This window comes from Xiphophorus hellerii, chromosome 24 (genome assembly GCF_003331165.1).
Source record: "Xiphophorus hellerii strain 12219 chromosome 24, Xiphophorus_hellerii-4.1, whole genome shotgun sequence".
NCBI lineage: Eukaryota > Metazoa > Chordata > Actinopteri > Cyprinodontiformes > Poeciliidae > Xiphophorus > Xiphophorus hellerii.
This window is the reverse complement of record NC_045695.1, coordinates 3,406,586-3,433,401: the sequence shown is the minus strand read 5'-3', so window position 1 is coordinate 3,433,401 and position 26,816 is coordinate 3,406,586. Positions and strand designations below refer to the sequence as shown.

The following is a 26,816-nucleotide window of genomic DNA, read 5'->3' as shown; positions in this document are numbered from 1 at the left end:
GATCAGAAACAAGTTATTTTTGGAAATACAGCTTTGGTTTTTAACAAATTTATTTGTCAGAAGTGGTTCATGCTGATTTAGTAAGCATGCAGAGCATTCCTAAACATGACAGAGTACTTTACTTTGAAGGAATCGTGGCTAAAATAATGTGCTTGTCATCATCTTTTGTGTAGTGTTTGCAAAAACACAAGAAAATGGAAAAAAAAGAATGTTTTTCATTTTATTTTTTTAACTACTACTTTTTACTTTAAATGTTGTTTTTTTTGGAACATGAGAAAATGAATAGGAAAATGTGTTTGGAATTTGTTTTTAGACACAAGCTGAGGTAAGAAGTATCTCCAAATATTGCAGGTAGTCTTTCACTTTTTACAGCTGTTTTGTACTGCACGGGTGTCGTACTGCAGACGTACTCTGCGGGAACGGTGACCACAGAGCTACCAGGGACAGAGAACAGATGGGCATCTTCTCCTAAAAGGAGGACCTTGTATCTGAGCGGCCTGGAGGAAGGGTTCTTCAGGCGCACCTGCGGTTCACAGAGAGCAGTTTAGACAAACAAAACTCAGCCATTTTCTGTCTCCTCTGCGCTCACATTAATTTAACTTACAAGGATTTTGTTGTATCATAGAACCAAGTGTGTGTGTGCGTGTGTTACGAGTTTGTAACAGTATGTGTGTGTGTGCCCTACCTGCTTGCTGAATGTGCTGTGCAGACGTCCTGACAGAGTGAGGGTCTCTGATGGCATGTAATGAGGAAGAGACTCATACAGGTGAACACACAGAAATAACGTCTGCACTGGGTTAATCTCACACAGCTCTGTGGACTAAACACACCACAGACAAAAACACAAAAGGATTAATACCATTTTTGTGTTAAAAAACATAATATAATATCTCAGTATTCCTCAAAATGTGGGCTAGGTGTAATGATTTCATTTAATTTCACTTCCGTTACTTCACCAGGTTTAAACATTTCTCTGTGCTGCAGCAGCTGTGTGACGAGAAGTGTGGGAGGAGTTTATTCTCTCTACAGCTGGATAACAAAATGAATTTCCGGACTTGAACAACAGCCATTTTGTTGTTTAATTTGTTTGGTTTTAATATCAATAAAGTCAGATGGAGTAGTTTGTTTTTGTTACTTTATGAAAGTGCAGTCTTATTTTTATTGCTTTGCTATTTTTGAAAATGTCCGATAACAAAAAACATTTTCTTCTTTCACAATAGAAAAGAAGTGGGAAATTGAAACAAATGTTGCACATTTTATTTTTTACACATTAATAGGGGAATACAAAAAAAAATCCTTACTAAAAATTAACAATTGACATAATTAGGTGGTGAATTGAAATATTTGTGATTTACATAAACTTCTCTTTGTTTGCCCACTTATAAAGAGTTGATTGCTTGACAATTGTTCAAAAGCTGCAATTCTATTAAACATGAAACCGTTGGCTTTTGTTCTTTACCTTCATGTTTAAGCTGAGACCAAGTAAAATTAAAGCTTGAATCACAATAATGCTATTGTGAAAGATCTGCGGCGAGTTGCAAGGTGTGGTGTACATCCTCCGGAAGTGGCTTCTTATCTGTAGTAATTAGGAACTCAACAAGTAAGTCTAATCAAAATGAACTCAACAGCAGGGCAAACTCACAGTTTTAGGAACATTCCATACAGCAGAAACAGAATTGTTTATTAAACACATACCAGATAAGGGCAGTGAGCGGCAATCAGCGCACCAAGCACCAGACCATCTGCGAAGTCCAAATCAAAATTAACGATCCAGCGTGATGTTGGGACTCTACCTGAGAAGTCATAGTAATTCAAGAAATATTTATTTTTGACACACAGACAATCCAAAAAGAGACACAAATGGGTAGAGATTTATTTTGTCACGAGAGTTTTAGCAACATGTTTAGCCTTCCCGTGGTCTTAGGGCTGTCCCATCAGACCGTCAATTCCCAAAACTACATACACACACACACACACACACAAAAAACAAAAAGAAAAAAAAAAAACATGTGAAAGCGCACATGGCGTCAATGCGCCTGCGCATAGAAGAAAAAACTTCTGGGATCGAAATGACAGCATCTCTTGAGACCACAGGAGGGTTAAGTATAAAAAATTGTTTCTGAAAATATAGTAAGAAACTGTTTTAGGCCTAATTGTCCATATTTGTACAGTTTTATGTGGTACAGCGACAAAGTAGGCTTACCTATACCTGCGGATAATATTCAATGGCGACTTCAGACATAAACCCTACCTGCTTCCCACACGATCTTCCTCATCTTCTGGTAGTTCATGTTAAGCCATGACAGCAAGTGAAGCTCCCGTAGTGAGTAGATGGTACTGGTCAGAGCATGGGAGCCATCAAGAAGGGCGTCCTCTGTGTCCCTGGGGTACAAAGGTTCATGTAGGGTGTCCTCTGGTACATGACTCAACACCAGAACCTGACATATGGGCAGTGATGTTCAATAAAGGTATTCAGCAACTGATGTGCATTGAAGATTGGAACGACATATAACCTTGTAGATCTGCAGGAGCACATCAGTCCATGAGCGTTTGCTCAGAGACCAAAAGTCAAAAAAGTTACAATCCAAGTATTTCTCTGAGTCTTTTTCCTGAGAATCACAAACATAGACTTACAATAGGATCAATGTTCAACAATCAGGATAGAGAACTGTACTGCGGTAAAGGTTTGTTTATGTGCAAGTAAGTCAATACCTGCAAGGAGCACCAGTGCTTAAACTCCGCAACATCCAGCAGGTACTCAGGCTTGATGTGACAAAGACGGGCTCCCTGCACCCTGAAGACATGATTTTGGTTGGCAAAAATTTTTTTTAAAGTGACATTTTTGTATTTTGTTAATGCGGGAAAAGAATTTTCAACAGCTCTGCGATGTGTTATGTGCATGTGTTAGCATGGCATCATAAATAATATCTTTTAAAAGTATTGATAGCGACAATGAGCGGAAGTTTATGTTTTCTTTGGCAAAGACCAAGAGCCATTTCTCCAACTTGCGGCACACTAGCATCTTTCTTTGTGGTTGTATTTATGCAGAATGCCCTGCGCTATCGTCCACTTCCTGCTTTTTGAGCAGTCTCTGGAGCACTTGCATTCACACATGCATTCAAACAGTGCCAGAGTTCACTTCAACCACACCGAGACCTAGGTTTTTAGGCGGACTAGATTTAGGGGGGTGGAGGTTTCGGTTTGCATCAAAGTTTGATGGCGTGTTCACACCTCCCCAAACACACTGAGCTTTCTAGACAAACAAACCAAAGTTTGATTAAACGAGGCTATACAGGGGCTGGTGTGAATGCACCTTCCGTGGTATAACAAAATTTTGAAACTATTTCCATGGCAGGAAACCTTTAAATGAGCTATATGATAAACAGGAACAGGCTTATTTGTGCATTTGTTGAGCCTACCTGAGAAATTCCAGCATAGCTTCATTCTGTTGTAGCAGCTGTGTCAGGATCTGTGTTTTCTGTGTTCATTTAGAGTTTTTTGTGTCCTTAAGTCTCTTCGTTGTCCTGTCCTCCCCTTGATTGTTCCCAGGTGTGTCTCGTCTCTGTGATTACCCTCCTGTGTATTTAACTCCACCTGTGTTCTTTGTTCCTCGTCGGGTCCTCGTCTAATGTGCGTTCGTGTTGTTCCGTGTCCATTCCTTTGTACGGTTGCTACCGGTGTCGAGCCCTGGTTTCCGCTCGGCCGTGCTGCCCGTTATTTTGGACTGTGTTTCTGGACATTCATCATTAAATCCACTTATTTATCTTACCTGGGTCCGCTGCGTCTGCCTCACCAACTCCACCCGCACTTCATGACAGAAGGACCCGACCAAACTGAACGGTGAGGCCCACTTTCCTTATGGACCCAGAGGGATTATGGGGGGCGATCGAGGACTATTTGGCGGTCTTGGCAAGTCCGTATTCAGCCCGACGGCGGCTGAATACGTCCACACGCCTGGTCCTCCTGCTGGACGAATGGATCCCGCGACTTCCGCATCTGGGGCTGGCGGAGTTGCAACAGGAGGCAGAGGGGGAGTGCCTGACGGCGGCTGCCGTGCTGAGAGGTAACCCTCTGCCTCCCAATCCGCACAGTTTCTCCGCCAGCCCAGATCCAGCTCCAGCTCTGTCCGAGGCCGTTCCAGCCGGCGCACCCGAGGCCGTTTCTGCCGGCGTTCCAGCCGGCGCACCCGAGGCCGTTTCTGCTGGCGTTCCAGCCGGCGCACCCGAGGCCGTTTCAGCCGGCGTTCCAGCCGGCGCACCGCAGGCCGAATCAGCCGGTGTTCCAGCCGGCGCACCCCAGGCCGCCCGGAGACAGCGACGTGAGCCGCCGGTGGACCCGGCCCCTCGTCGCCTTCCGGAGCTGTCACCTCCGCTGCCGGTTCCCAGGCTCCGCTGCAGCTCGCCCCCGCAGCCGGTTCCCAGGCTTCGCTGCGGCTCGCCCCCGCAGCCGGCCCCGAGGCTCCGCTCCGGCTCACCTCCAGCCGGCGCACCCGAGGCCGAATCAGCCGGCGTTCCAGCCGGCGCACCCGAGGCCGAATCAGCCGGCGTTCCAGCCGGCGCACCCGAGGCCGAATCAGCCGGCGTTCCAGCCGGCGCACCCGAGGCCGAATCAGCCGGCGTTCCAGCCGGCGCACCCGAGGCCGAGTCAGCCGGCGTTCCAGCCGGCGCACCCGAGGCCGAGTCAGCCGGCGTTCCTTCCGAGACTCCCAGTGTTCCTTCCGAGACTCCCAGTGTTCCTTCCGAGACCCAGACCCCCAGCGCTCCGACTCTGACTCCCTGCGTTCCGACTCTGACCCCCTGCGTTCCTCCAGAGACCCTGACCTCCAGCGTTCCTCCAGAGACCCTGACCTCCAGCGTTCCTCCTGAGACCCTGACCTCCAGCGTTCCTCCTGAGACCCTGACCTCCAGCGTTCCTCCTGAGACCCTGACCTCCAGCGTTCCTCCTGAGACCCTGACCTCCAGCGTTCCTCCTGAGACCCTGACTCCCAGTGTTCCTTCCGAGACCCAGACCCCCAGCGTTCCTTCCGAGACTCCCTGCGTTCCGACTCAGACTCCCTGCGTTCCTTCAGAGACTCCCTGCGTTCCGACCCTGACCTTCTGCGTTCCTCCTGAGACCGAGACCCCCAGTGTTCCTCCTGAGACCGAGACCCCCAGCGTTCCTCCTGAGACCCTGACCCTCTGCGTTCCTTCCGAGACCCCGACTCCCGAGACCCTCTACGTTCCCTCCAAGACACCGACTCCCGAGACCCTCTACGTTCCTTCCGAGACCCCGACGACCAAGACCCCCTGCGTTCCTCATAAGACTCCCAGTGTTCCGACTCAGACTCCCGGCGTTCCCACTGAGACCCCCTGTGCTCCACCAGAGACCCTGCCTCGGGGGGCTCGTCGTCGCCGTCTGTGGGCGGCCCCCGGGACTCATCATCGCCGCCTCCAGCGCCGCGGACGGCCGCTGGACCGCCTCCGTGGTTCCCGCCGCCACAGACGGCCGCCGGACCGCCTCCGTGGTTCCCGCCTCCAGCGCCGCGGACGGCCGCCGGACCGCCTCCGTGGTTCCCGCCTCCAGCGCCGCGGACGGCCGCCGGACCGCCTCCGTGGTTCCCGCCTCCAGCGCCGCGGACGGCCGCCGGACCGCCTCCGTGGTTCCCGCCTCCAGCGCCGCGGACGGCCGCCGGACCGCCTCCGTGGTTCCCGCCGCCGCGGACGACCGCCGGACCACCTCCGTGGTTCCTGCCTCCTTTGCCTCCGCCCACCCTGTGGGTAGTTTTTTGTTTTTGGACTCTTGGCCCTTCTTGTGTTTCCGCCCACGATGGTGGGTTGTTTTTTGTTTTTCTGGACTCTGGCCCCCCGTCCAGCGCCCCTCCGCCCACCCTTGTTGTGTTTTTGTTTTTTCTGGACTCTGGCCCCCCATCCGGCGCCCCTCCGCCCACCCTTGTTGTGGTTTTTTTTTTGGGCGTCTGGTAGCCGCCCTTGAGGGGGGGGTACTGTCAGGATCTGTGTTTTCTGTGTTCATTTAGAGTTTTTTGTGTCCTTAAGTCTCTTCGTTGTCCTGTCCTCCCCTTGATTGTTCCCAGGTGTGTCTCGTCTCTGTGATTACCCTCCTGTGTATTTAACTCCACCTGTGTTCTTTGTTCCTCGTCGGGTCCTCGTCTAATGTGCGTTCGTGTTGTTCCGTGTCCATTCCTTTGTACGGTTGCTACCGGTGTCGAGCCCTGGTTTCCGCTCGGCCGTGCTGCCCGTTATTTTGGACTGTGTTTCTGGACATTCATCATTAAATCCACTTATTTATCTTACCTGGGTCCGCTGCGTCTGCCTCACCAACTCCACCCGCACTTCATGACAAGCTGAGTAGTGCGCTGGTGTATATCTTTTGAAAATGTTTGGCACATAGGGATACGAGGTATCATTCTGCCGGTCAAATGCTCAAGCATATCCACTACAGACCTACAGTGCAAAAATTGTATAGTTTTTTTGAGACTTCAGAAGCAAGCACAGCCAAACAACTGGAATAATACTTTAAATCACTGAGTGTCATCCCTACACACCTTGTATCTTTATTTTGGGTGACACTAAACGCTCGCCCAATGGAGTCGCTTGTTTGAACTGCAAACACAACTCTGAATGGAGACAGTGAGGGGAACGCTACAGCAGATGGCTTTCAAAACAATCAGCTTTGTGGGGTTATGTGTCAAATGTTACCTTCTGAGACTGTGAGGTACACATATGGGGTTTGTTCCACTGGGCCATCCATAGAGGCTAAACCACTTCTCTACAGTCAGTAATACTTTCTGGTAAAATTTTGTTTCTTCTGACCTGGCAACAGGGAACCTTGGGATAGAAAGACTGGCTGGGGTGTCACTTTTAGAAGAGGAATTGTCATCTTTGCTGGTTTGTTCATCCATACTGTGACAATTTGACAAGGTATCTGAAAAGGGAAGATGACACTTTAGTGTGAAATGAAACTGGTCATTCAGGGTCTTTGATTTGAAATGTTATATTCTGGATTGTAAAACCTGAGGCACACTCAGAGACAAATCCCAATGCGCCTACATCCAGTAGCCATTGTTACAGCTATATCCTTAACTGTTTTTGATTTCACAACCACAGACTCCATTGCTTTCTCCTGGATCTCTATGTAACAGAACGGACCAACACTAAGTAGCACACTGAAGTGAAGCAAAGATGCTAGACTTATTTTTAAAAAACACACAAAAAAAAAACATATACAATTCAAAGATTGTGTTGTGCCATTGTATTTAGCTCCCCTGAGTCAATACTATGTTGAAACAGTTTGTTAGCACAGGCGCTCAAAGGGGATATGCATTATACAAAATGCATACGGGTGCCATGCTAAAGCGGGCGCCAAAATTACACCGGAAAAGTTCCGTAAACTGCATTTTCTGCATTCACTAGTAACACCTGTTTCTGCATGTGCAAATGATGTGAGAAAGTGCAGAGTTGCAGCCCTTTTTCTCAATTTGAATCAAATAAGCTGGAGAGCATCTGTGAATATAGTCCTGTTAGACAATTTGATTGGCTTTATGTCTGGACTTTGGGCAACGTTTTACACATGAACTTTAAATTAACCTATTCCATGGTAGCTCTTGCTATTTAAGGTTATTAATCCTGCACAAAGACGAGCCTCCACCTCAGTCTCAAGAGTTTTAAAGTCTCTAACACAGGAGAAAGTTAATGCGGTATGGACATTATATCAAGACACTGCTCTTAAATACAAAGACAGTAAGTTTTTCAAATTGCGTATTGTGGTCTTAGAAGTTAAGAGTATGAACTTATTTCTTAACTACATTGTTAACTATGCAAGAGTTTGTGTTTGTAAAATTGTACATGGTATCTGGTTTACAGGATTTTTAAATATTATTATGTTTTTTTAAGGAACAAGGAAAACAGTTTTTAGTACTATTTATCCTAATTTATTCTTATTTGATGTGATCTCTTCAAGTTTTTTGTTTCACTGGGGCATGGCGAGAAATGTGATTTTGATTCCCTGTATGTTTAATACTTTGACTTTTTACCACAGCTGTATCCCCCACACAGAAGTCATTTCTGACCTGAGGTGCAGTATGCTGAGCTGTAGTGGTCAAACGATGACGACGAGGATGACGATGTGATCGGGCCAGATGCGGGACTTGGTGTGTTATAGTTCAGAAGAATAGCCTCCACAGATGTGGCTCCTTCATGAAATATTTCAAATCAGAAGCAAAAAAATATCAGAACAGATTCTAGTTTAATTTATTTCAGCCCGCCTTCAGATAACTTAGGCAGCACATGAACTCATTTCCCCCCTCTGTTTATATAGCTCTCTCAGTGCAGTACCTGCTTGCAGAACTACATGTTGATGGTTGTGGTGTATCGCCAAGTAGGGCCAGGCCGTTAGCAGACAGTTCTCAGCAACTGCACACACCTTAATCTTGAATCTGAAGAAGTGAAACGCAAAAAAAAACAGAAAAAAAAGTTGAAGGGAGAGATTGAAGATTTCTAAAACCAAACTAAACTACAGACAAACAAGGTTACTTGTTTTTCATGTGGTCACTGAAGGTGACGGTTGTGCACAATGACACCGGGACAGCAGAGCAGAACGACACTTCACACAGTAGAGAGATAACTTTGGTTCCCTGTAGGTTGGAAGACAGCAGATTAAAACAAATTTAGTAGAAGAATTTCCAAATCTGTATCTCAGTGCAATTTCTAACAAAACTGAACTGCAAATAACAACAAAATTGTGTTGTTGTTTTTTTTGTTTTGATGTGGCCTGCCGTTATGATTAGCAGGCCACATCAACTTTTACCTCGCTGATGTTCTGGGTATAGATACGGTTTCCATGAGGAAAGTTGACAGAAATAGGCTGGATCTTAGTTCCATCCTTCGTTTCCACCTTTTCGCATTCCGCCGATATGGTTGTTCCGCTACAAATGAAAAACAGCCGACAACTCACCACCAAACTTGACTGAGCATCCTAAAAAAATGTGGATGTGGAGTCTTCCTCCTTAACGTTTTCACATTCTGACAATTTACAACCACAAACTTCAATATAATTCAGTTTCCTGACATTGAAATATAGCGGTGGCAGAGTCACATGTGTTAGGTGTAAAATGTTGTGGTTTTTATTTGCAATATGTTTATTATTTTTAATCCTCCGCCATAAACAAAATCAGCATGTCGATTAGGCTGCTGCTTTCCGACGTAAGGAAACCCACCATGACAGTAGATGGATCCAGGCCTGATTGATTTCAATAAAGCAAATACTCTGAGATGAATAAGTGACTGTGGCTTTGTTTCCTGTGTTATAATTTAGCATAGAAGGCTTAGCACAGATGGCTTATTGCCACCAATTAGAAAATGCAATAAAAATCCATCTTCATTATTGCTCTGCTTACAAACAAACATGGCAGCTTTAGGCGTATCTCTGTGAACTAACCATGGATAGCCAGCAGTTTGCAAGAATAGCATGGTTTCTGTGCTCTTTGACAGTGGAACAGGGGTGAAGAGGATCTGACGGGGGGAGAAGACGATACTTGGACGACTGAGGAGAATGATGACTGACAGCTTTCTATAAGGATGCTGTTCTTCATTTATTTGTCTTCCTTCCTCTCCCTCCCCTCTTAAATACATTGGAATGGACACTTTGGTTATTTTTTCTCCTGGGGGTAAAAAAACAACAACAAAAAACAAAATTAGAACAGAAATCAATGATCGGAATGCTGCAGCTTTAAATACAATTCGCTTTCTGCTTTCTAACAGAAGCTGCGCGCCATATCATCCATCCACCTGGGAGTGAGAACAGTTCAGAGGTGATATTTAAAGCTTCAAATGAATTTCGATGGAGAAACACTCGTTCTAGAGGTGCGACTGCTAGTGACACTGCACCGTTTTTCGTGGCCTCAGGGTTGATGGTGACTGCCAAGCACACGGACTGGCCAGGCCTGAGAATGCCAAACGCTGGAGCCACCGCGCACAGCTCTTCTGCGGTGCCAAGGTCAAACCACCAACGGACGCCTTCTCCTGCGACAGCTTTCCAGCAGATGCTCTGTTCACCCTTAGCTTTCAGCTCGACGATCTGCTGAGGCAAGGAGGGTGGGGAGGAGAGGAGGACGGTAAATTATCCGAGGCGTGAACGCGTTGCTGTATTTGTCATGAGGTGGTGACACGTGTTAAACAGGGTGCTTTGAAACGCAAAAGGGGAGAGGGAAAGTAATGGGAGCATGGGTAAGGTCCAATACCTGAGGGAATGTAGGAGAATGTGACACAACAACAAACTGCAGGCGAGTGGAGGACATTTCCACTGGGGCAAACTGTCAGGATCTGTGTTTTCTGTGTTCATTTAGAGTTTTTTGTGTCCTTGCGTCTCTTTGTTGTCCTGTCCTCCCCTTGATTGTTCCCAGGTGTGTCTCGTCTCTGTGATTACCCTCCCGTGTATTTAACTCCACCTGTGTTCTTTGTTCCTCGTCGGGTCCTCGTCGAATGTGTGCTCTGTCTCCCGAGTTTCTGTGTTGTTAGCGGTTGCTACCGGCGTCGAGCCCTGGCTTCAGCTCGGCCGTGCGGCCCGTTCCTAGAGTGTGTTTCCCTTCATTAAAATCATCATTATTCATCCAACCTGGGTCTACAGCGTTTGCCTCACCAACCCTCACCACACCTCATGACAGAAGGACCCGACCAGAAAGTACGGTGAGGCACGCTTTTTTTTTCATCATGGACCCAGAAGACATTAAGGAACTCACGGAAACGATCAGCGAGTATGAGGAGGCAATGGCCAAGCCGTACGCTGCCGGCCGACGCCTCGGTTTCGCCATCCGCTTGGGACTGTTGCTGGACTACTGGGTTCCTCGCTTTCCGCACCCGGGGTTGGTGGAGTTGCAGAGGGAGGCAGAGTGGGCGCGTATGGCGGCTCTAGCCGTAATGGCTGGCGAACCTCTGCCTCCCAAGCCGCACAGGTTCTCCGCCAGCCCAGATCCCGCTCCAGTTCCGGGACCAGCACCTCCAGCCGGCGCACCCGAGGCCGTTTCTGCCGGCGCTCCTGCCGGCGCACCCGAGGCCGTTTCTGCCGGCGTTCCAGCCGGCGCACCCGAGGCCGTTTCTGCCGGCGTTACAGCCGGCGCACCCGAGGCCGAGTCAGCCGGCGTTCCAGCCGGCGCACCCGAGACCGAGACTACCTGTGTTCCTACCGAGACTCCCTGTGTTCCTACCGAGACTCCCTGTGTTCCTACCGAGACTCCCTGTGTTCCTACCGAGACTCCCAGTGTTCCTCCTGAGACCCTGACCTCCAGCGTTCCTCCTGAGACCCTGACCTCCAGCGTTCCTCCTGAGACCCTGACCTCCAGCGTTCCTCCCGAGACCGAGACCTCCAGCGTTCCTCCCGAGACCGAGACCCCCAGCGTTCCACCCGAGACCGAGACCCCCAGCGTTCCACCCGAGACCGAGACCCCCAGCGTTCCACCCGAGACCCAGACCCCCAGCGTTCCGACCGAGACCCCTTGTGCTCCGACCGAGACCCCCTGTGCTCCACCAGAGACCCTACCTCGGGGGGCTCGTCATCGCCGTCTGTGGGCGGCCCCCGGGGCTCATCATCGCCGTCTGTGGGCGGCCCCCGGGACTCCCCATTGCCACCTCCAGCGCCGCGGACGGCCGCTGGACCGCCTCCTGGGGTCCCGCCCCCGGGGTTCCCGCCTCCAGCGCCGCGGACGGCCGCCGGACCGCCTCCGTGGTTCCTGCCTCCAGCGCCGCAGACGGCCGCCGGACCGCCTTCGTGGTTCCCGCCTCCGGCGTTCCCGCCTCCAGCGCTGCGGACGGCCGCCGGACCGCCTCCGTGGTTCCCGCCTCCGTGGTTCCCGCCTCCAGCGCCGCGGACGGCCGCCGGACCGCCTCCGTGGTTCCCGCCTCCAGCGCCGCGGACGGCCGCCGGACCGCCTCCGTGGTTCCCGCCGCCGCGGACGACCGCCGGACCACCTCCGTGGTTCCCGCCTCCTTTGCCTCCGCCCACCCAGTGGGTAGTTTTTTGTTGTTTTTGGACTCTTGGCCCTCCCTGTGTTTCCGCCCACAATGGTGGGTTGTTTTTTGTTTTTCTGGACTCTGGCCCCCCATCCGGCGCCCCTCCGCCCACCCTTGTTGTGGTTTTTTTTTTTTGGGGCGTCTGGTAGCCGCCCTTGAGGGGGGGGTACTGTCAGGATCTGTGTTTTCTGTGTTCATTTAGAGTTTTTTGTGTCCTTGCGTCTCTTTGTTGTCCTGTCCTCCCCTTGATTGTTCCCAGGTGTGTCTCGTCTCTGTGATTACCCTCCCGTGTATTTAACTCCACCTGTGTTCTTTGTTCCCCGTCGGGTCCTCGTCGAATGTGTGCTCTGTCTCCCGAGTTTCTGTGTTGTTAGCGGTTGCTACCGGCGTCGAGCCCTGGCTTCAGCTCGGCCGTGCGGCCCGTTCCTAGAGTGTGTTTCCCTTCATTAAAATCATCATTATTCATCCAACCTGGGTCTACAGCGTTTGCCTCACCAACCCTCACCACACCTCATGACACAAACAGAGCTAAAGAGAAAGGGAAATAGAAAGGATTATATATATATTTATATACTTTAAATTCTAAAACTCCTGTCATTAACAAAGTCATAAACTATCACAATACAACAGAAAGATTGCTAAAACTTTGTTGAAATTGGATGCTCCAACAATGAACACTTTAAATCTGGGTTTTGGAATGGAAAACGCAGGCTAACGTCAACTTCGGTGAGCCCACCTGTGGCATCTACTGACAATGACTGTTCTTCGTCTGTGGATAAAGTGGTAGACGTCGTCATAGTCTTCCTGCTGTCAGGTGTCAGCAGTAGAGTAGTAGAAGACGAAGAGGTGAAAAAAGAGGGCAACGAAGTGGGCCATTTAACTCCGTTGACCATTATTGGCAGTACGAAGTTGTAGTCGGTCACCTAAAGAGAGCATACATTGTCTTTACCCTCCTTCTACTGCCTATGTAGTTGTAGTTAGTAGTTATTTTTCATGGTGAATTTTAACAGAGACCCACACAAGACATTTACTTAAAATAATAGTGTCTTGCACGTTTTGTCATTTTTGTGATAGACGAACAGAAAGTAGAGCAGAATTAATCCAAAGTGGAGAAAAATAGAGCAAACAATCCCTTTCCATATCATCAAGTCATAATTTGGCTAAAAAAGACCTTTAAACGCCATGCATGCAGGCTATGTAAAATAGTTACATAGATACAAACCTGAACACAGGTTTATAGTTAGCATAGATGCTAAGTAGCCACTTGAGATCAGCCTACAACATCTTTTTGATGCTTCGTGAATCTCAAACATTCAGAAAGGTGGTTAAGCAAATCTTACCTGCGTGGGAGAAAAGACAAGGAAACACTCCTCTGTCTGACCACTACCAACCTCCATCACAGTTATTCCCAGCTCCTTTTCTGTTTACCGAAAAAAAGATACAGAAGCAACCAGACAAAACAAAAATAAAAAAACACTGGCTTAGCTCTTCCCATGACAATATATATTGGGTACGACATCACTAGCATAGTAGCATTTATCAACTGAGATACTTTAAAGTGCATACATACTTGTGGAGGGCTGGCGGCCTTTGATTGAGAAGTCTTTGTATTTTGACAGATCAAAAGTGACTTGGGAAAGAGCCGCAGAGTGGTTTGTTATGGAGAAAGGAATCCTCTGTTGAGATCCAATGTGGACTCCACAGAACTGAAAATTAAACTGAAACAAAAAGACAAAAAAAAAACACACACATTATTTAGCAAAAGTTGGTGCTGCAAGCCAATCTTACGGTTACGGGTCAGTAAATTGGATGGTCAACAAAAAATGATCTTATTTCAGAAATTCAATTCTGAATTGAGGCCACACCAAACATTTCACTCCATCATACTCACCTTGCTGAAAGTTACATTCGGAGGCTCTACTGATCCTCCAACTCTTAGCTGGATGGACTTCATGGTCTTCATCGCTATCTGAAAAATACACACACGCAAAACAAAAAGTTTTTAAAAAAGGGTCAAAATGGACATAAAAAGAGCACCATTTGTTTCTCTCACCTCAATCTTGGAATCAAATTTAAAGATACAGTCTGGGTTGAATTGAATGCGAATCATGGCCTGACCTCTGCTTGGTACAACACCTACAGATGGACTCACTACCATGCCAGGCAGAGGGCAAATGTCTACAACCTGCCTCAAACAAGAACACGAACATGGAATCTTCTGTTAGTCGGCAGCCATTGCAAAGTGACGTCACAGGGTCGGAGCCGAGTTGCATGCAGGTCAACGGATAGAGCACACGTCTTCTAGCATAAATATAGATTATGACTGGCTCAAAAGTTCTGCACATAGTGCAGGATTGGACACCTCAAAATAGGCGTGGTACTGTCCAGAGTTGTGCAGGACAGTGGATCTGACGGAAGTTGTGTTGAGAGGTACCGAGGTGAAAAGGATTCTCTTTTCTGCCAGCTCGACAGTAGTGGATCCAACCTGAGAGGAAGATTGACATTTTAACAGTTTGCTAATAAGTCTTAACACATTCTGGCACAACCGGCTCCACATTTATTGCGTTGATATGTTGCCCAAAATGAAAAGGAGTTTAACACCCTGCGTTACGCTTAAGCACCTTGTTGTGTTTGAGGTTTCTTCAATGCTGTAACTCAAATTGGAGCCCACGAAAAAAAAAAAGAAAAAAGTAATTTATGTTAGCGAGACAAACCTTGGCAACACAGTGCAGGCGCTGGGGGATTCCCTCTTGGACAAAAAGGTCAAAGTCTCCCTCAGTAGGGGAATTAAAACCGGGATGCCAATTTATCTCGCAGTCTATTTCCATGTGTGGCTCCACCACGCCTGGACAAACGGAGAGTAGACCGTATGAAACAACACTCACATATCACGAACCCTCTCCTCTCTCCCCCCCAAAGGAAAAAAAAGTGGGCTGCACCTGTAGATGGTCGAATAGAGTATAACAGCAGGCCGCTCTCTGGGATAACTGGCCTCCAGGAGAATTCTGCTACACAGTTGGACAGATTTCGAAGGGTCACTATGCCTCTGTACTCTGATCCTGCGAGCAACACTGGGTTGGGGGTGAGCACCACCAGGTTGCTGGACAGCTCCAGAGCCAAGGGGACCACCTCAGCTTGGACTAGGATCTGACCAGGGTGCTGCTGGTTGACAGTGTAGCTCAAGGACCTGGAGAAATGAAAATACACCCACTATGATTTGCAGAAGTACTCTCACACACCTCAACCCCATCCAGGTTTTTGGAATTTCTCCAACTACACACCTCAAGGGATTTTACTGAGATTTCATGTGAAAGACCAATCCAAAGTAAGGCCGGGTGATTTTAAATCTATTTTATTGATCAAATTTTAGTTTTTGAAGATTTAATTTGTCCATCCCACCAACGCACTCCTTGGGTTTCCACGGTTCGTGGTGATGTCGGCACGCCCCAGGCGGCCATCTTGTTTGACGAGCGAGTGTTTCAGCTTCTGTTTATTTGGACTTTGAATTTAGGTCAACATTACGATGGAACATCTGGGCCAGGCAGAGATCTTAACATTTTTAATTCCGAGAATAGAACTAAGAGTTTCACAAGAATACAGTCGTAGTAATATGAGACTAATCGGTAATATGAGACTAAAGTCATATGACAGTACAGTCAAAATAAAGCATTAATATTAGAATTAAGTCATAAGAATAAGAGAATGAAGGAATAATTTTATGAGAACTCCAATATGAAAAATAAATAATGAAACGAGGAATGTTGAGCCTCTTGTGACGTTATTATTTTGGTATCAATTTTACAGACAAGCTAACACTTAAAATTCGAACACAACAGAATCAAATCATTATCAGTAGCAGGACTTTAAAACGATTGAGTCTATTTGGAAGAAAGAATCACACGCAGTGAGCCGGTAACGTTAGACCATGAGAATCGTAGAAGCTTTTTTTTCTTCTTCTTCTTTCTTTTCAATTCATTGTCTGAAAAGAAAAAGAACTAGCCTTCTGAAGCGGCCATGCAGCGTGCCCTGAAACGTCAGGGGCAAGATGCTGTGGAAGAAGGGAGGCAAGACTTGGGACAGCATTGAGGAGCCCTGCAGCTCAACGCAGTCCACCTCCAGCTCAAGCCAGACGTGCACCGGCAGGCGATTGACGAGATGCACATTAGTAGAGCACACTGACTGCGCAGCCACTGTGCCAAAGTTCACAGACGAGGGAGCTGTTAGAAAAGAGAAAGATTTTATTAATTAGTTAATTAATTAATTAGACACATTTCTTTTGTGTTTTTGCTCTGTTGATGGTTTGCAAAAATAAAGTCCTACTTATGTCGACTTGGTAGAGCTCCAGAGGAGCCAGAGTCCTCCTACAGTCTGCCACCTGCTGTCTGGTAGATGGAACTGTATTCACTGCTTCAAAAATCTGCGAAGAATTCATGAGAAAATGTAAACAAAACACACACACACACACAAAAAATGATGTAACTGAACTAAATGTTATTGACTCACTTTTGATCTAACCTGACTGTCCCCGCTGTTTGTAATTTCACTCGAGTGTTTTGAACTGCAACTAGGGTCCCTGTCTGAGTTCTTGGTGCTGTCCAGGTCTCTGATGTTGAACACAGGAGGAACAAGTCCATTATGTGTATCAATCTCAAGAACGCCGTCATTCCCAGTCTGTGGCTGCCTAAAAACAAATCACAAAATCAAGTTGAATTGTGTGGCTCTACAGTGGAAACGAAAGGTTCTCTACATATTTAAAGATTATATGTTTTCCTCTAAGGAAAACTAAAATGTAAAATGTAGAGTTTGCAAAGCAAACCTTTCCACGGTCTTCTCATGCCATCTTTGCTTGATAAAGTTAATGTAAGTCTGCTGGTTGCGCCGTCTCAGCTCGTCCTCATCCTTAGTGAAAGCATAGGTGCGGTCCACATAGCGGTAGCGTCGCACTCCGGTAAAAATGGTCCTAAACAATGTCAAAACAAAAAGAAACATCGGTAAACTTCGGTAAGACACACACTAAGACATCTAAAATGTACTTTTCTCCCTTGCTATAAGAGTTCTTGTTAAAATGGTACTATCTTTCCAAACTCAAAGTTCCAGAAATCACAGTTTATGAAAGGTTTGATGTAGTTTCCAGAAGTGTGACTCATTAATGTCTACCTATATTGTGTGTGTGGTGATGCTGGTCTGATGCTCGCGGCCCGATCATTGGGGAAAGCCAGGAACTCGTTTATATCTGTGATTGGGCTCATGTCCCTGCGATGCTTGTGTAGCTTTGCGGTGGCAATACGGCCCAACTTGCTGCAGTGATCCAGATCTCTCAACTGGACGCAAGGCCGTAACCCGGTGGGACACTTTAGAGCTGCAGCAAAACAAGAGATAGTTTCTGTTTTTGCAACACAATCGTCATTAGTGCGCAATACTCACCAGAATGTAGTTTTGGTTGTGGGGGTATCCTCACACTGTCACATATTGCAGATAGGTGTAGCAATATTGTGTGGAAGCAGCCAATTTCATTGGAGCAGCCAGTTTTCTGAGACGCAACCCAACCTAGGACGTCTACCTTCTGACGCACCTGGAAGGTTCCCTGCTGCCGTGCATTAAAAGTCAAAACTACATCCTGGAGAATATGGGGGGGGAAGCTCCTCTGTTAAAACTGTGGGGGTTTATAAAGCACCACCTAGTGCTGCCAACAGTCTCACCTGGCACTACCCAGGGGCAATGGTTCCCGTTGGTGGATGGGCAGTAAAGTGTGCCAACTTGCGAAAGCGGAATCTGATTGGAAGTTGAGGGCAGAGGTTCTGGAGCACGCACAGAAGATCTGAATGTTGGCCCATTGCACAGTGGGAGAAATCAAACGTGTCAGAGGGAGAGGGCACCAGAGCCACGGGGATTCCGGAACCGGTTACTGCCACCTCCACGCTGCTGTCAACTAAATTAAAACAATAAGCTTCATTAAGGCAATCAGTCCCCATTTGTTCTGTGAAGGTCTGCTTAGATCCTCTATATTTTTTAGAATATACTAGAAATGCAATTTAACATTCAGTCTATAGAGGAATCCGTGCTCTGTTCAGACGTTAAGACAGTATATTGATACCTCTCACAGATTTGACACAACTTGACAGCCTCAACATGCTAGTGAGAGCCATTCACATTGTAACTTGGCATTAGATTCATGCAGCATAGTAGCCCCTTTTAGTCCAGTCCTCAATCAGATAACAATTTCAGCACCGTGTATCTGTGAGATTACCTGTAGGTTGAGTGAAGCCATGTTTGCAGCTCACAATATCAAACACGAGAAACAGAGAGTAGTCCTGTCGCCTAGGTAAAGTACTACGCCACCTCCTGTCAAGCAGAGCACAGGGGAACCATGAAATACAGACATGTATTACTTGCTGCTACAAGCTCCTCGTTAGTATAGTGGTGAGTATCCCCGCCTGTCACGCGGGAGACCGGGGTTCGATTCCCCGACGGGGAGTAACACTTTTTTTCTTTATTATTCTTTCTTACACCTTTGATGTTTTTAAGGTAGGTCAATACTGATCGACATACATGCATTGCCTTGAATTAATATTATCAATCTACTAGTACTATAAACTAAAACTAATACTATATGAGTCAACACAAAATATTTCCTTTACATGAATTTCCAACAAGTTTTTGCAGTGTTTTAGGACAAATATACCTCCTGGATTTGGGACTGAATCGTACTACCACTGTGGTTGTGTGATATGGATCCAGTCGACCATGTGCAGGCACACACTCCAAGACCTGGAAAGCAAAATGTCTGGCTGAGCTGCAGTTCTTCATCCTCTCCAGCAGGGCGGTGCCTGTGCTCTTCTGAAGTTCTGTTCCCTGCAAACACAGTAGGAACACTGAATAAGACAATGATTTTTTTGGGGGGGGTTCCTTCTGCACTCCTTTACCCCCCTTGCAAACTAAAGATGTTGTTTTCAAACTCACAGCCTCAATACCAACAGCTTTATCCAGCAGCAGGCAGACCCAGTCACAAGAAATGGGACAGTTATTTCTTAGTACCACTTTCTGCTCGCTGGAGGCCCCAAAGTAGACAGGTCCAAACCACAAACAGGAAAGGGGGGAGCCCTACAACATGTTCAAGCAATTAAAACAGAAATGTAAATAATAATAATAATTTTAAGATGTACAGTGTGTTAGAAAAGAATTTAAACTACAAAAATTTTTTCATAAATTTTTTTTTGATGTAAAAATCACCACACCACATCTAGCATTTAGTATTTTGCATGTGACAACATCATCCTATCTGTGTGTGAATTTGGATCAACGTACCTGCATGTCAGAAACCTCAAGATGCTGCTCCACCACTTCAGCCTTGATACTAAGAACAGCTGGGGAATCCTGGAGCTTCACCCTCAGGAAGAAATATGCCAAGATCACAGATGTCATTATCCAGTTTGAGTAGAGACCCAAATACCTGTTCAACAGACAAAAATGTCTAATAGGTAGTTAATTATAGAACTACATCACTTAATTTTTTTTTTTACATAAACGACCTTCTAAATAGTTTCTGATTCCTGTAATGCAAGCTAGATCTTCATAGTAATGACGGTTAGTGGTTTTAAAAACATACAGAGCTTCTTCAGCAATACGCCCAGGTCTGTCTGCATGCAGTTCTACTATCAGCCACATGGTGGAACCACCTTCTACGATTCCGTGTGACGGGTGGATATGGAGGGAGAACGATTCACTCCTCTTATGCTTCACTTCGAATCGACCTTCAGCAGTAACACACACACACACACACACACACACACACACAAAGGCATACAGCCTGGATGACTATCATAGTGTCATATGATATCACCTGTCAAATAACAAACACATGACTTACCAGGTGCTGATCCGTTGTTGATAATTAGATGACGTTTTTTGACCACTTGACTGTCCGCGACAAGGCATCCAAAGTCTAGCAATGAGTCCATGGTGAAAGAGGGAAACCTGGGAAGTCTGCAGCCAGAGACGCAGCATTAGAAGCACCACAGGCACAATTGACAAGTGTGGCTGAAAACAGCTTTTGATATATCAGACTTAGAGAACTTCGTACCCTGTTACCGGAACTTCAAGGAGCTCCTCATCGTCTATAATTATCTGAATGGAGTCTTTGACCTTCTCCTCAGTAACTGGAGTGAACTCCAGCGTGCCTCTAATACAAAAGCCCGGTGGCAAAAACCAAGCTTGACCCAATCTGATTAATTTAAAGATCTTCAGGGAAAGAGAAGTCAAAAGGACAAAGATATCATTAGGTGCAGTGGCGCCACACCACTGGAACATTTTCAAATAGTTGCCTTTACAACCACAGACCTAAACACTGTATATAGCATTGTATACAATGCCATATATACAAGGTATACATTGTGACATTGTATATGGCACACTGCTATATACAGTGTGCCATTTACTATAATATGGCACACAATGTATATTGTATACAATACACATTGTATACAATGCCATACACAGCATTGTCTGGCATACAAAGCATGCCATAACTAAAACTACATTTTAGTTATGCCATGCTACAATGTAGTAATTAATAAAAGTACTTTTTGAAAGCTGTCATTGCTCAGTGGTAGCGAAACGAAGATTGAACTGGACTGTTTCTGTTTCTCGTTTGTTTTAGTAAAAAAATAATAATAATAAAAAATGTTTTTTAAATAATGTCCCAAAGGAAAACTATTCATATTTTTTATTATTTATTTTAACACCAAATTACATAAATGTGCAAAAAATATAAATATAACCCAGTCAACAAAAAATAAATGTAGGTCTACATCCGTAGTAGCGTAGTTGGCCGGTTTGTAGCTCATGAAATTGAACTCAGCTTTGAAAGAAAAATGCGATTAATCGCATTGAATTAAAATTCAAACTTTAATAAAGGGACTTTTTCACATGGCGTTGGGTTGGGCAACTTTTTAAAATGCATACTTTAAAACTACTTTTTGCATTTACTTAACTTATGTTTGATACATCAAGCCAATAACTATAATTACAATTTGTTACAAAGAAACGTCTGAAGCGGCAAATACTTCGAGAAATTTCTATTCGATGTAAGCTAGCGAACTCCGCCATTTTGCTGTAATTGGCTGGTTAACTAGTAACAATATGAACATTTGGTAAATGCTCAACATTAATAAATTCACGACTACATTTCATTCCCAAAAACATGTAAATACGTTACCTTCAGCGCTGGCTTTTCAACAAATATCTTCCTGGATACTTTCCCAATATTTGTTATCGAGACTGCCTTCTTGTAAACTTCCCCAACTTTCATATCCTTGAATTCTAGGAACGGGGGTTCCACTCGAATACCCTTTCCAGCCATAATGAATGTCTCCGCAGCTAAAGTCACTTTTACAGCCGCGGAACAATGGCGTACTTAATTCAGTTTGTTGACCCGCGCGCCGTTAGTCAACTTCACCGTTGCTACCCAGACATGAATAGTGAGAGCTCAGGTGGTTTCTAGGATACTGCGTATGCTTGTTTTTTCCCCCTTGGACAGCACAGGAGGGCGGAGCAGCCTCTGTCACTGCACTACTCCCAATGGCCTCTTAACTTGTTGAGTCGAGTTTTACTTACCAACCACATAATATCAAGCATAAAGGGATTATAAACCAAATATTGCCACATTGTATTCCGAAGTATTTCATCAAACACTAGTTACGTCTTTCAAGGAAGCCTGTGGAATCGGTACTCTAACGAGTTACCTTAATTTAGTACTTCAGCTCCCAATCATTATAGTCATTTTTGTCATATTACTAAAGATTATATTTTTTCTCAGTCGTAAATTTCTCAAAAGAAATTTAGTTTTCTCCGTAACACACAGGGTCAAAGCCATTCATGCACATTAAATACAGATGAATTTATAACCTTTGATGTTTTTTTTGTTGTTTTTTTTATATCAAAATGTCAACCACAGCAGGCCAACAATGCAAAAAAAAAAAATGTTTGCATCATTATGCTGTGAGGATTTGTTTTTTCTTATTAAAAGATAATTTTAGATTCAGATTAGTTGGTAAAGTATTTTGGGTTCATTTCAGATTACTGCAGATTCTATGTAATTAGCTTAAGTAATGGAAGTTTGGTGAAAGTTATTCAGTTTGAAAAGTACGTTTGTAAGAAAAATGTCCAAAACTGTCAACCCAGGTTGAAAGGTAATCGTTTAGGGTGTTCAGTAACAACCTAACACCCAATCATTAAACTTTAAACCTACCATGAATGTGAAACCACTGGAGAGTTTGTTCTATAAAGTTGTTTCCCTGGAGAATCATAATAGACTTTGTATACCCTGTATACCTTATGAAAATTCACAGTTTAACAATTTTGTAAGTAAACGTATTTATTCTACAACAAAATTAATAGGTCCACCTACAACAAAAAGCAACAAAATGATTCTCTTTACAAGAAAAATAATTATACACTTCAACCTAATGTCTTACAAAAATTATTTCAAAGAACAGCCATCCATTTCCCATATTTCATCATCATAGACATTAGATTTAGATGTGATATTATTTGTGCTGGTGGGATCTTGACCGCTGTGGGCCGTGGCAGTCTTTTCTTCAATACTTTGGACAGACTCTCTAGAACTTTCTTCAGTTCTTTCAGCAGATTCACTGCCTAAAACTTCAATATCTTTGCTGTCCGGGACAATTATAGTTTCAAAATGTCTCTCATGGTGAACACTGGAGTCTGATCGGGACACAGGCCTTTCTTCAAGCTCACTGGCTGCAGTAACTGTCATGTTTTCCTGATTCATCTCCTCTCGGTCCTGAGATCCGTTTTCCAGCCCGAAAAAGTGGTTGCGGACGACATATCGTACACACTGCAGCAGAACATTCCTCTCGTGGCGAATGTCTGGGGCCAGTAACTACACAGAGGGGAGGGAAAAAACAGTAACAAGTGATAATGAATATTTGGATGGATGGACAATGCAGTGAATTAAACTGAAAATGACATTTATTTGAGACGTACCATCATTTCTGTTCAGATTTACAACTTTGTAAAGCTATGACCTCCTAATGCCAATTTCAGCTAATTCCAATTTCTCTCCAATAACTACAACTACAAGTGTTTTTACTAAAAATTACTCTATTTTACTTGCCCTTACCCTTAGTAAGGGCTAATGTCCCTTACTACAGGGGCAATAGCCCTACAAGGGCATATAGCGATTAGCCCTTTTAATAAGGGCTACTGGCTAATATAAGATGTTAAAATGTTTTTAGCATCATATACTAGTCATTGGCCCTTTCAGTGCCATTAGCATAAGTTATGTTATGGTAAGTCGACCAATTCTGCCTTAACATTTAGCCTTCCTTTTATTCAGTGAATTTGGTTCGAGTCAATGCAAGTCTTCGTCAATTCAACAAAACATATCCATGTTCCTAGATGTTTTTTTTAGAGCCTTTCTTTGACTTTTTTTAGCCTTGGAATTTATAGCAACGATTTAAACAGGGCTCCAACTTTAAATAAGGAAACAACAAAAGCAATAGAAACTGGGAAGAATGGATAAATGGATGAATAGACCATGCAACAGGTGAGCCGTCTAAGGAAGTGAAAAGACCAACAATGAGGTGGCGGGAAGGGTAAATTATTTCACCGACAGGAGGAAGGGAAGACCATTTGCTGAACCAATGTGCTTACAGATCTTTTCCCGAATCAAAAAAAAAGTTGCGTTTCCAACCAGCCAATCACTAATAATGATATTCAAAGTGAAGCCTAATTTCAACCAAACAGAAGATTTGTTGGTGCATCTCTTAAATTTATGCTAGTTTTATCTCATATGAAAATACCATTTCCAGTAAAGTCGCGCGGCGTGATTGAGGCATGTCTCTGCGTCTTTGTCCCCTTCCTCCTCTCCTCCCTCCTCCTCTTCTCTCATTCCACATGATGGGGCCAGAGGTTGGTTGAGGAACTGCCCGAGTCGCGCCGGGCCTTTCCACATGTTTAGAGCACCGACTGTCCTCGGAAGTTGGTGTCATTTTGTTTAGGAGGGTCTCGTTTTCTCTGACAACTTCTTTGGCTCTCAGAATGGGGACATCTACGAAAGCAAAGATCTGGTTAAACACAGAGAAACTACAGGAAGATACCATCTAGTGTTTGTCTGGAAGAAACCTATAAGAATACCTTCTGGTTCCTCGTCGCTTTCACTCATAGAACCGTAGTTTGCCAGTAATGACCCAAGGGCTGAGCTCATCTGTTTCGGGGCCACAACCAGGTCAGCCGTACTGGGCTCCTCTTTATCTGAATCTGGGAGGAGAACAGAAACAGAGCTAACATCTGTAGCTGACACTGTCATTTGTGGCTTTAATTCTAAAAATTCACCATCAAATCATTAGTTTATTTATTTACTAACCTTGGTCAGTACTGGCCAGCACTCCCAATGGATCTCCCATCTTGGAAAGACGGTTGAGTGGTTTGGGGGTCTCTGCAGCAGTGCTGTTTAAAGGGAGGGGCCCTCTGTTACCCCAACCACGTCCTCTGCCTCTGCCTCTGCCTCTCCCTCTGCCTCTCATGCGCCTGAGGACAAATAGTAAAGTATATATATGCATTTTTACAGATCTAAAGCGTCTTACTTAAAATAATAAGAAGAAGAACTGGACTACTACTCAGTGGTTCCCTAAGAAAATAATCCAAGTTATTGAGATCCTTGGTTAAGTTTCCAAGTTAGAGTTTTGATCATCTTTTAAAATACCTATCGTAACCGAGCCAAAGATGAAAGCCATCCTTTTTTTTTTAACTACTTGACGCAAAAGTACCTCAAGAAAGTTTTGAATTAGTCTCGAATTTTCCAAGAACAGACAATTTGCAGATTCCACCAGATAATAACAGAGACGATGCCCATACTCACCCAAACTGAGTCGTTTCAAGAACGCCTCCGATCTGCTCCCGCACCTCCATGACTCTTTTCTTCCTCTCGACATTCTGAACCGTCGGGTAGTTTCTGCACGTAAAATAAATTGGAATCCGGTCAGAGGACAGGAACGAAAGGTGGCAAAGCATCTAGAATTGTGTGCGAACTAACTTGCGTCTGTCCTCTCTCCATTTAGCAATCTCTGCTGGAGTATCCAGCTTGATTCTTTTGGCCCCTGGTGCATGGCTCTATTTTTAGAGCACAGTACACGTTAGAAAGAAGACAACTTTAAGTGATACCCAAGGACGTAGCCTACGTACGTTCTTCCAGTGAATGGCGACCAGCTTTTCATGAGCCATGAAGTTGCAGTCAGGTACAGAACACTGTTGATGATATTTCATACAACGATTGGGTTATGATTCAGATATTATCCAGAAAGCGACCAGTGGCAGATAAATACCTTGACATGCTGAAAAACGTGCTCGTCGTATTTTTGCTGGTTCTTAAAGCCCCGGTCACAGGTGTCGCAGTAATGGGAATACTCCGGCTCCTTCCTGTTTCTTTGCTGTGAATTCAATTCAAGATCCAAATCAAGAGGAAAGACACTATTACGCCCGCAAAAGCACTCATAGGCTTTGGACTTTTTACTGATTTGTTTTTTGACGTCACAACCTCAAACTTTTTATTTGATGTGATGGAACAACCGATTTGTAAATATTTGTAAAGTGGAAGGAAAAACAGCTCATGAAATCTGAATCAGCAAAACACTTTTCTTTAGTGCATAGGGCACCAAAATGGCTTCCAGCGCAGGGGCCCAAATCCTGGTAAATCCGGCCCTAAATAACAGAGTAGGAAGGGCTGACAACATTTGGAAAACCTTGTATCGTATTATTTACATTTAAGTATGACATAAAATCAATGTTTGGGTTTAAATAAGACCAAATGTGAAAAGGTTCAAAAGGTGATATACATATATTTAAAGTCACTAAAGTTAATACTGATTTTTCTTTTTTTAAATAAACAAATCACCTTTTTGCCTTGTTGATAGGGAGGTCTGTAGTTCTGTCTGCCACCAGGATGTCCAGCTTGGTACCACTCACTGCCAAAATGCTGATCTGAGAAGAAATCCACGATTTGAAAGGGAATCAATCCTAAAATGTTTACAAGTTAAAGAGGCAAACATTTGCTATTATTAATAGGCCTACCAGATCACAGCTGGAAAAGTGGACTCAAGCGTTGAAATACAAACTGTATAACACACTTACTGAATTGTGGTTTGGATCCATAGTGAGCAGGTCCATCCGCTTGGCCGTGATAGTAGCCGCCTTGCCCCCAGCTGGGCTCACAGGGCGTTTGTCCCCAGCTCCACATGCTGGAGTGAAAGCTGCTGAAGCGGGTCTGCTGCGGCTGCTGCTGCGGCTGCTGCTGCATGAAGTCCGGTGGAGGACAGCTGAAGTCCGGGGGCGGGTAGCGTTGAGATTCACTCATTTTTCTCGGTCGGTCGCTTTTTATTTAACCGCCGTTGGTAACGTTTGGCAAAACTCTACTAAAACTTCTCATCCGCGTTCCCCTCTAGAGCGCACATGTTTGTTCTGGAGTACGTCACTTCCGTGTCAACAGGAAAGACCTATGCTACGTTCGAAGAGGTCGGAAATCGAAGCTCTAGTTCTCGCGAAGCAATTAATGGACACAGACAAAAATAGTTTAATTTAATTAAGATTTCTAGTATGTTAGAACTTAAATTATATTGTTTTTCGTAAGACAGTTACAAAAGTCTAGTATTAGCGTGCTTTATTTATTTCCTATACATGTCTTGGTATAAAAAAATTCCCTTCTCACCCACCGCGGGTGGTTCTTATCCTCTGAGCTCGGGTCCTCTACCAGAGGCCTGGGAGCTTGAGGGTTCTGCGCAGTATCTTGGCTGTGCCAAG

The 26,816-nt window shown here is 45.0% G+C and overlaps 2 protein-coding genes and 1 non-coding gene across 5 annotated transcripts in view; 1 reads left to right on the top strand and 2 right to left on the bottom strand.

The window, feature by feature from the left end:
- LOC116716203 (cilia- and flagella-associated protein 47-like) overlaps nucleotides 1-21,460 on the bottom strand; it is a 28,417-nt gene extending 6,957 nt beyond the window's left edge. Inside the window, 42 exon segments of the mRNA XM_032557099.1 lie at nucleotides 411-523; nucleotides 686-820; nucleotides 1,460-1,576; nucleotides 1,696-1,793; nucleotides 2,252-2,438; nucleotides 2,514-2,609; nucleotides 2,713-2,794; nucleotides 3,420-3,457; nucleotides 6,338-6,440; nucleotides 6,542-6,613; nucleotides 6,696-6,921; nucleotides 8,066-8,188; nucleotides 8,331-8,431; nucleotides 8,529-8,629; nucleotides 8,803-8,920; nucleotides 9,433-9,655; nucleotides 9,882-10,071; nucleotides 10,235-10,306; nucleotides 12,495-12,499; nucleotides 12,736-12,922; nucleotides 13,340-13,419; nucleotides 13,570-13,717; nucleotides 13,891-13,968; nucleotides 14,053-14,184; nucleotides 14,362-14,484; nucleotides 14,714-14,844; nucleotides 14,939-15,186; nucleotides 16,000-16,216; nucleotides 16,320-16,416; nucleotides 16,515-16,676; nucleotides 16,824-16,959; nucleotides 17,157-17,358; nucleotides 17,424-17,616; nucleotides 17,699-17,928; nucleotides 18,247-18,341; nucleotides 18,682-18,851; nucleotides 18,960-19,100; nucleotides 19,305-19,386; nucleotides 19,606-19,750; nucleotides 19,867-19,982; nucleotides 20,080-20,237; nucleotides 21,214-21,460. Coding sequence (XP_032412990.1) covers nucleotides 411-523; nucleotides 686-820; nucleotides 1,460-1,576; nucleotides 1,696-1,793; nucleotides 2,252-2,438; nucleotides 2,514-2,609; nucleotides 2,713-2,794; nucleotides 3,420-3,457; nucleotides 6,338-6,440; nucleotides 6,542-6,613; nucleotides 6,696-6,921; nucleotides 8,066-8,188; nucleotides 8,331-8,431; nucleotides 8,529-8,629; nucleotides 8,803-8,920; nucleotides 9,433-9,655; nucleotides 9,882-10,071; nucleotides 10,235-10,306; nucleotides 12,495-12,499; nucleotides 12,736-12,922; nucleotides 13,340-13,419; nucleotides 13,570-13,717; nucleotides 13,891-13,968; nucleotides 14,053-14,184; nucleotides 14,362-14,484; nucleotides 14,714-14,844; nucleotides 14,939-15,186; nucleotides 16,000-16,216; nucleotides 16,320-16,416; nucleotides 16,515-16,676; nucleotides 16,824-16,959; nucleotides 17,157-17,358; nucleotides 17,424-17,616; nucleotides 17,699-17,928; nucleotides 18,247-18,341; nucleotides 18,682-18,851; nucleotides 18,960-19,100; nucleotides 19,305-19,386; nucleotides 19,606-19,750; nucleotides 19,867-19,982; nucleotides 20,080-20,237; nucleotides 21,214-21,357 — 5,615 coding nt within the window. The 5' untranslated portion in view covers nucleotides 21,358-21,460.
- The window catches only part of LOC116716201 (nuclear fragile X mental retardation-interacting protein 1), a 37,152-nt gene extending 10,640 nt beyond the window's left edge, over nucleotides 1-26,512 (bottom strand). The window contains exons 1-10 of one of the 3 annotated variants that reach the window (XM_032557096.1): nucleotides 26,151-26,512; nucleotides 25,915-26,036; nucleotides 25,346-25,450; nucleotides 25,206-25,268; nucleotides 25,057-25,133; nucleotides 24,883-24,975; nucleotides 24,388-24,551; nucleotides 24,159-24,281; nucleotides 23,825-24,072; nucleotides 22,346-22,902 (exon numbers count right to left, since the gene is read on the bottom strand). In XM_032557096.1, the coding sequence (XP_032412987.1) occupies nucleotides 22,477-22,902; nucleotides 23,825-24,072; nucleotides 24,159-24,281; nucleotides 24,388-24,551; nucleotides 24,883-24,975; nucleotides 25,057-25,133; nucleotides 25,206-25,268; nucleotides 25,346-25,450; nucleotides 25,915-26,036; nucleotides 26,151-26,373 (1,644 nt within the window). In that variant the 5' untranslated portion in view covers nucleotides 26,374-26,512 and the 3' untranslated portion in view covers nucleotides 22,346-22,476. Of the gene's footprint in view, nucleotides 1-22,345; nucleotides 22,903-23,824; nucleotides 24,073-24,158; nucleotides 24,282-24,387; nucleotides 24,552-24,882; nucleotides 24,976-25,056; nucleotides 25,134-25,205; nucleotides 25,269-25,345; nucleotides 25,451-25,914; nucleotides 26,037-26,150 lie in introns of those variants that run through there. The other 2 variants (XM_032557097.1, XM_032557098.1) reach the window with 2 other exon arrangements.
- trnad-guc (transfer RNA aspartic acid (anticodon GUC)) lies at nucleotides 18,403-18,474 on the top strand. Its single transcript has one exon. It is a non-coding gene; the product is annotated as a tRNA-Asp (tRNA).
- Nucleotides 26,513-26,816: the final 304 nt, after the last annotated feature.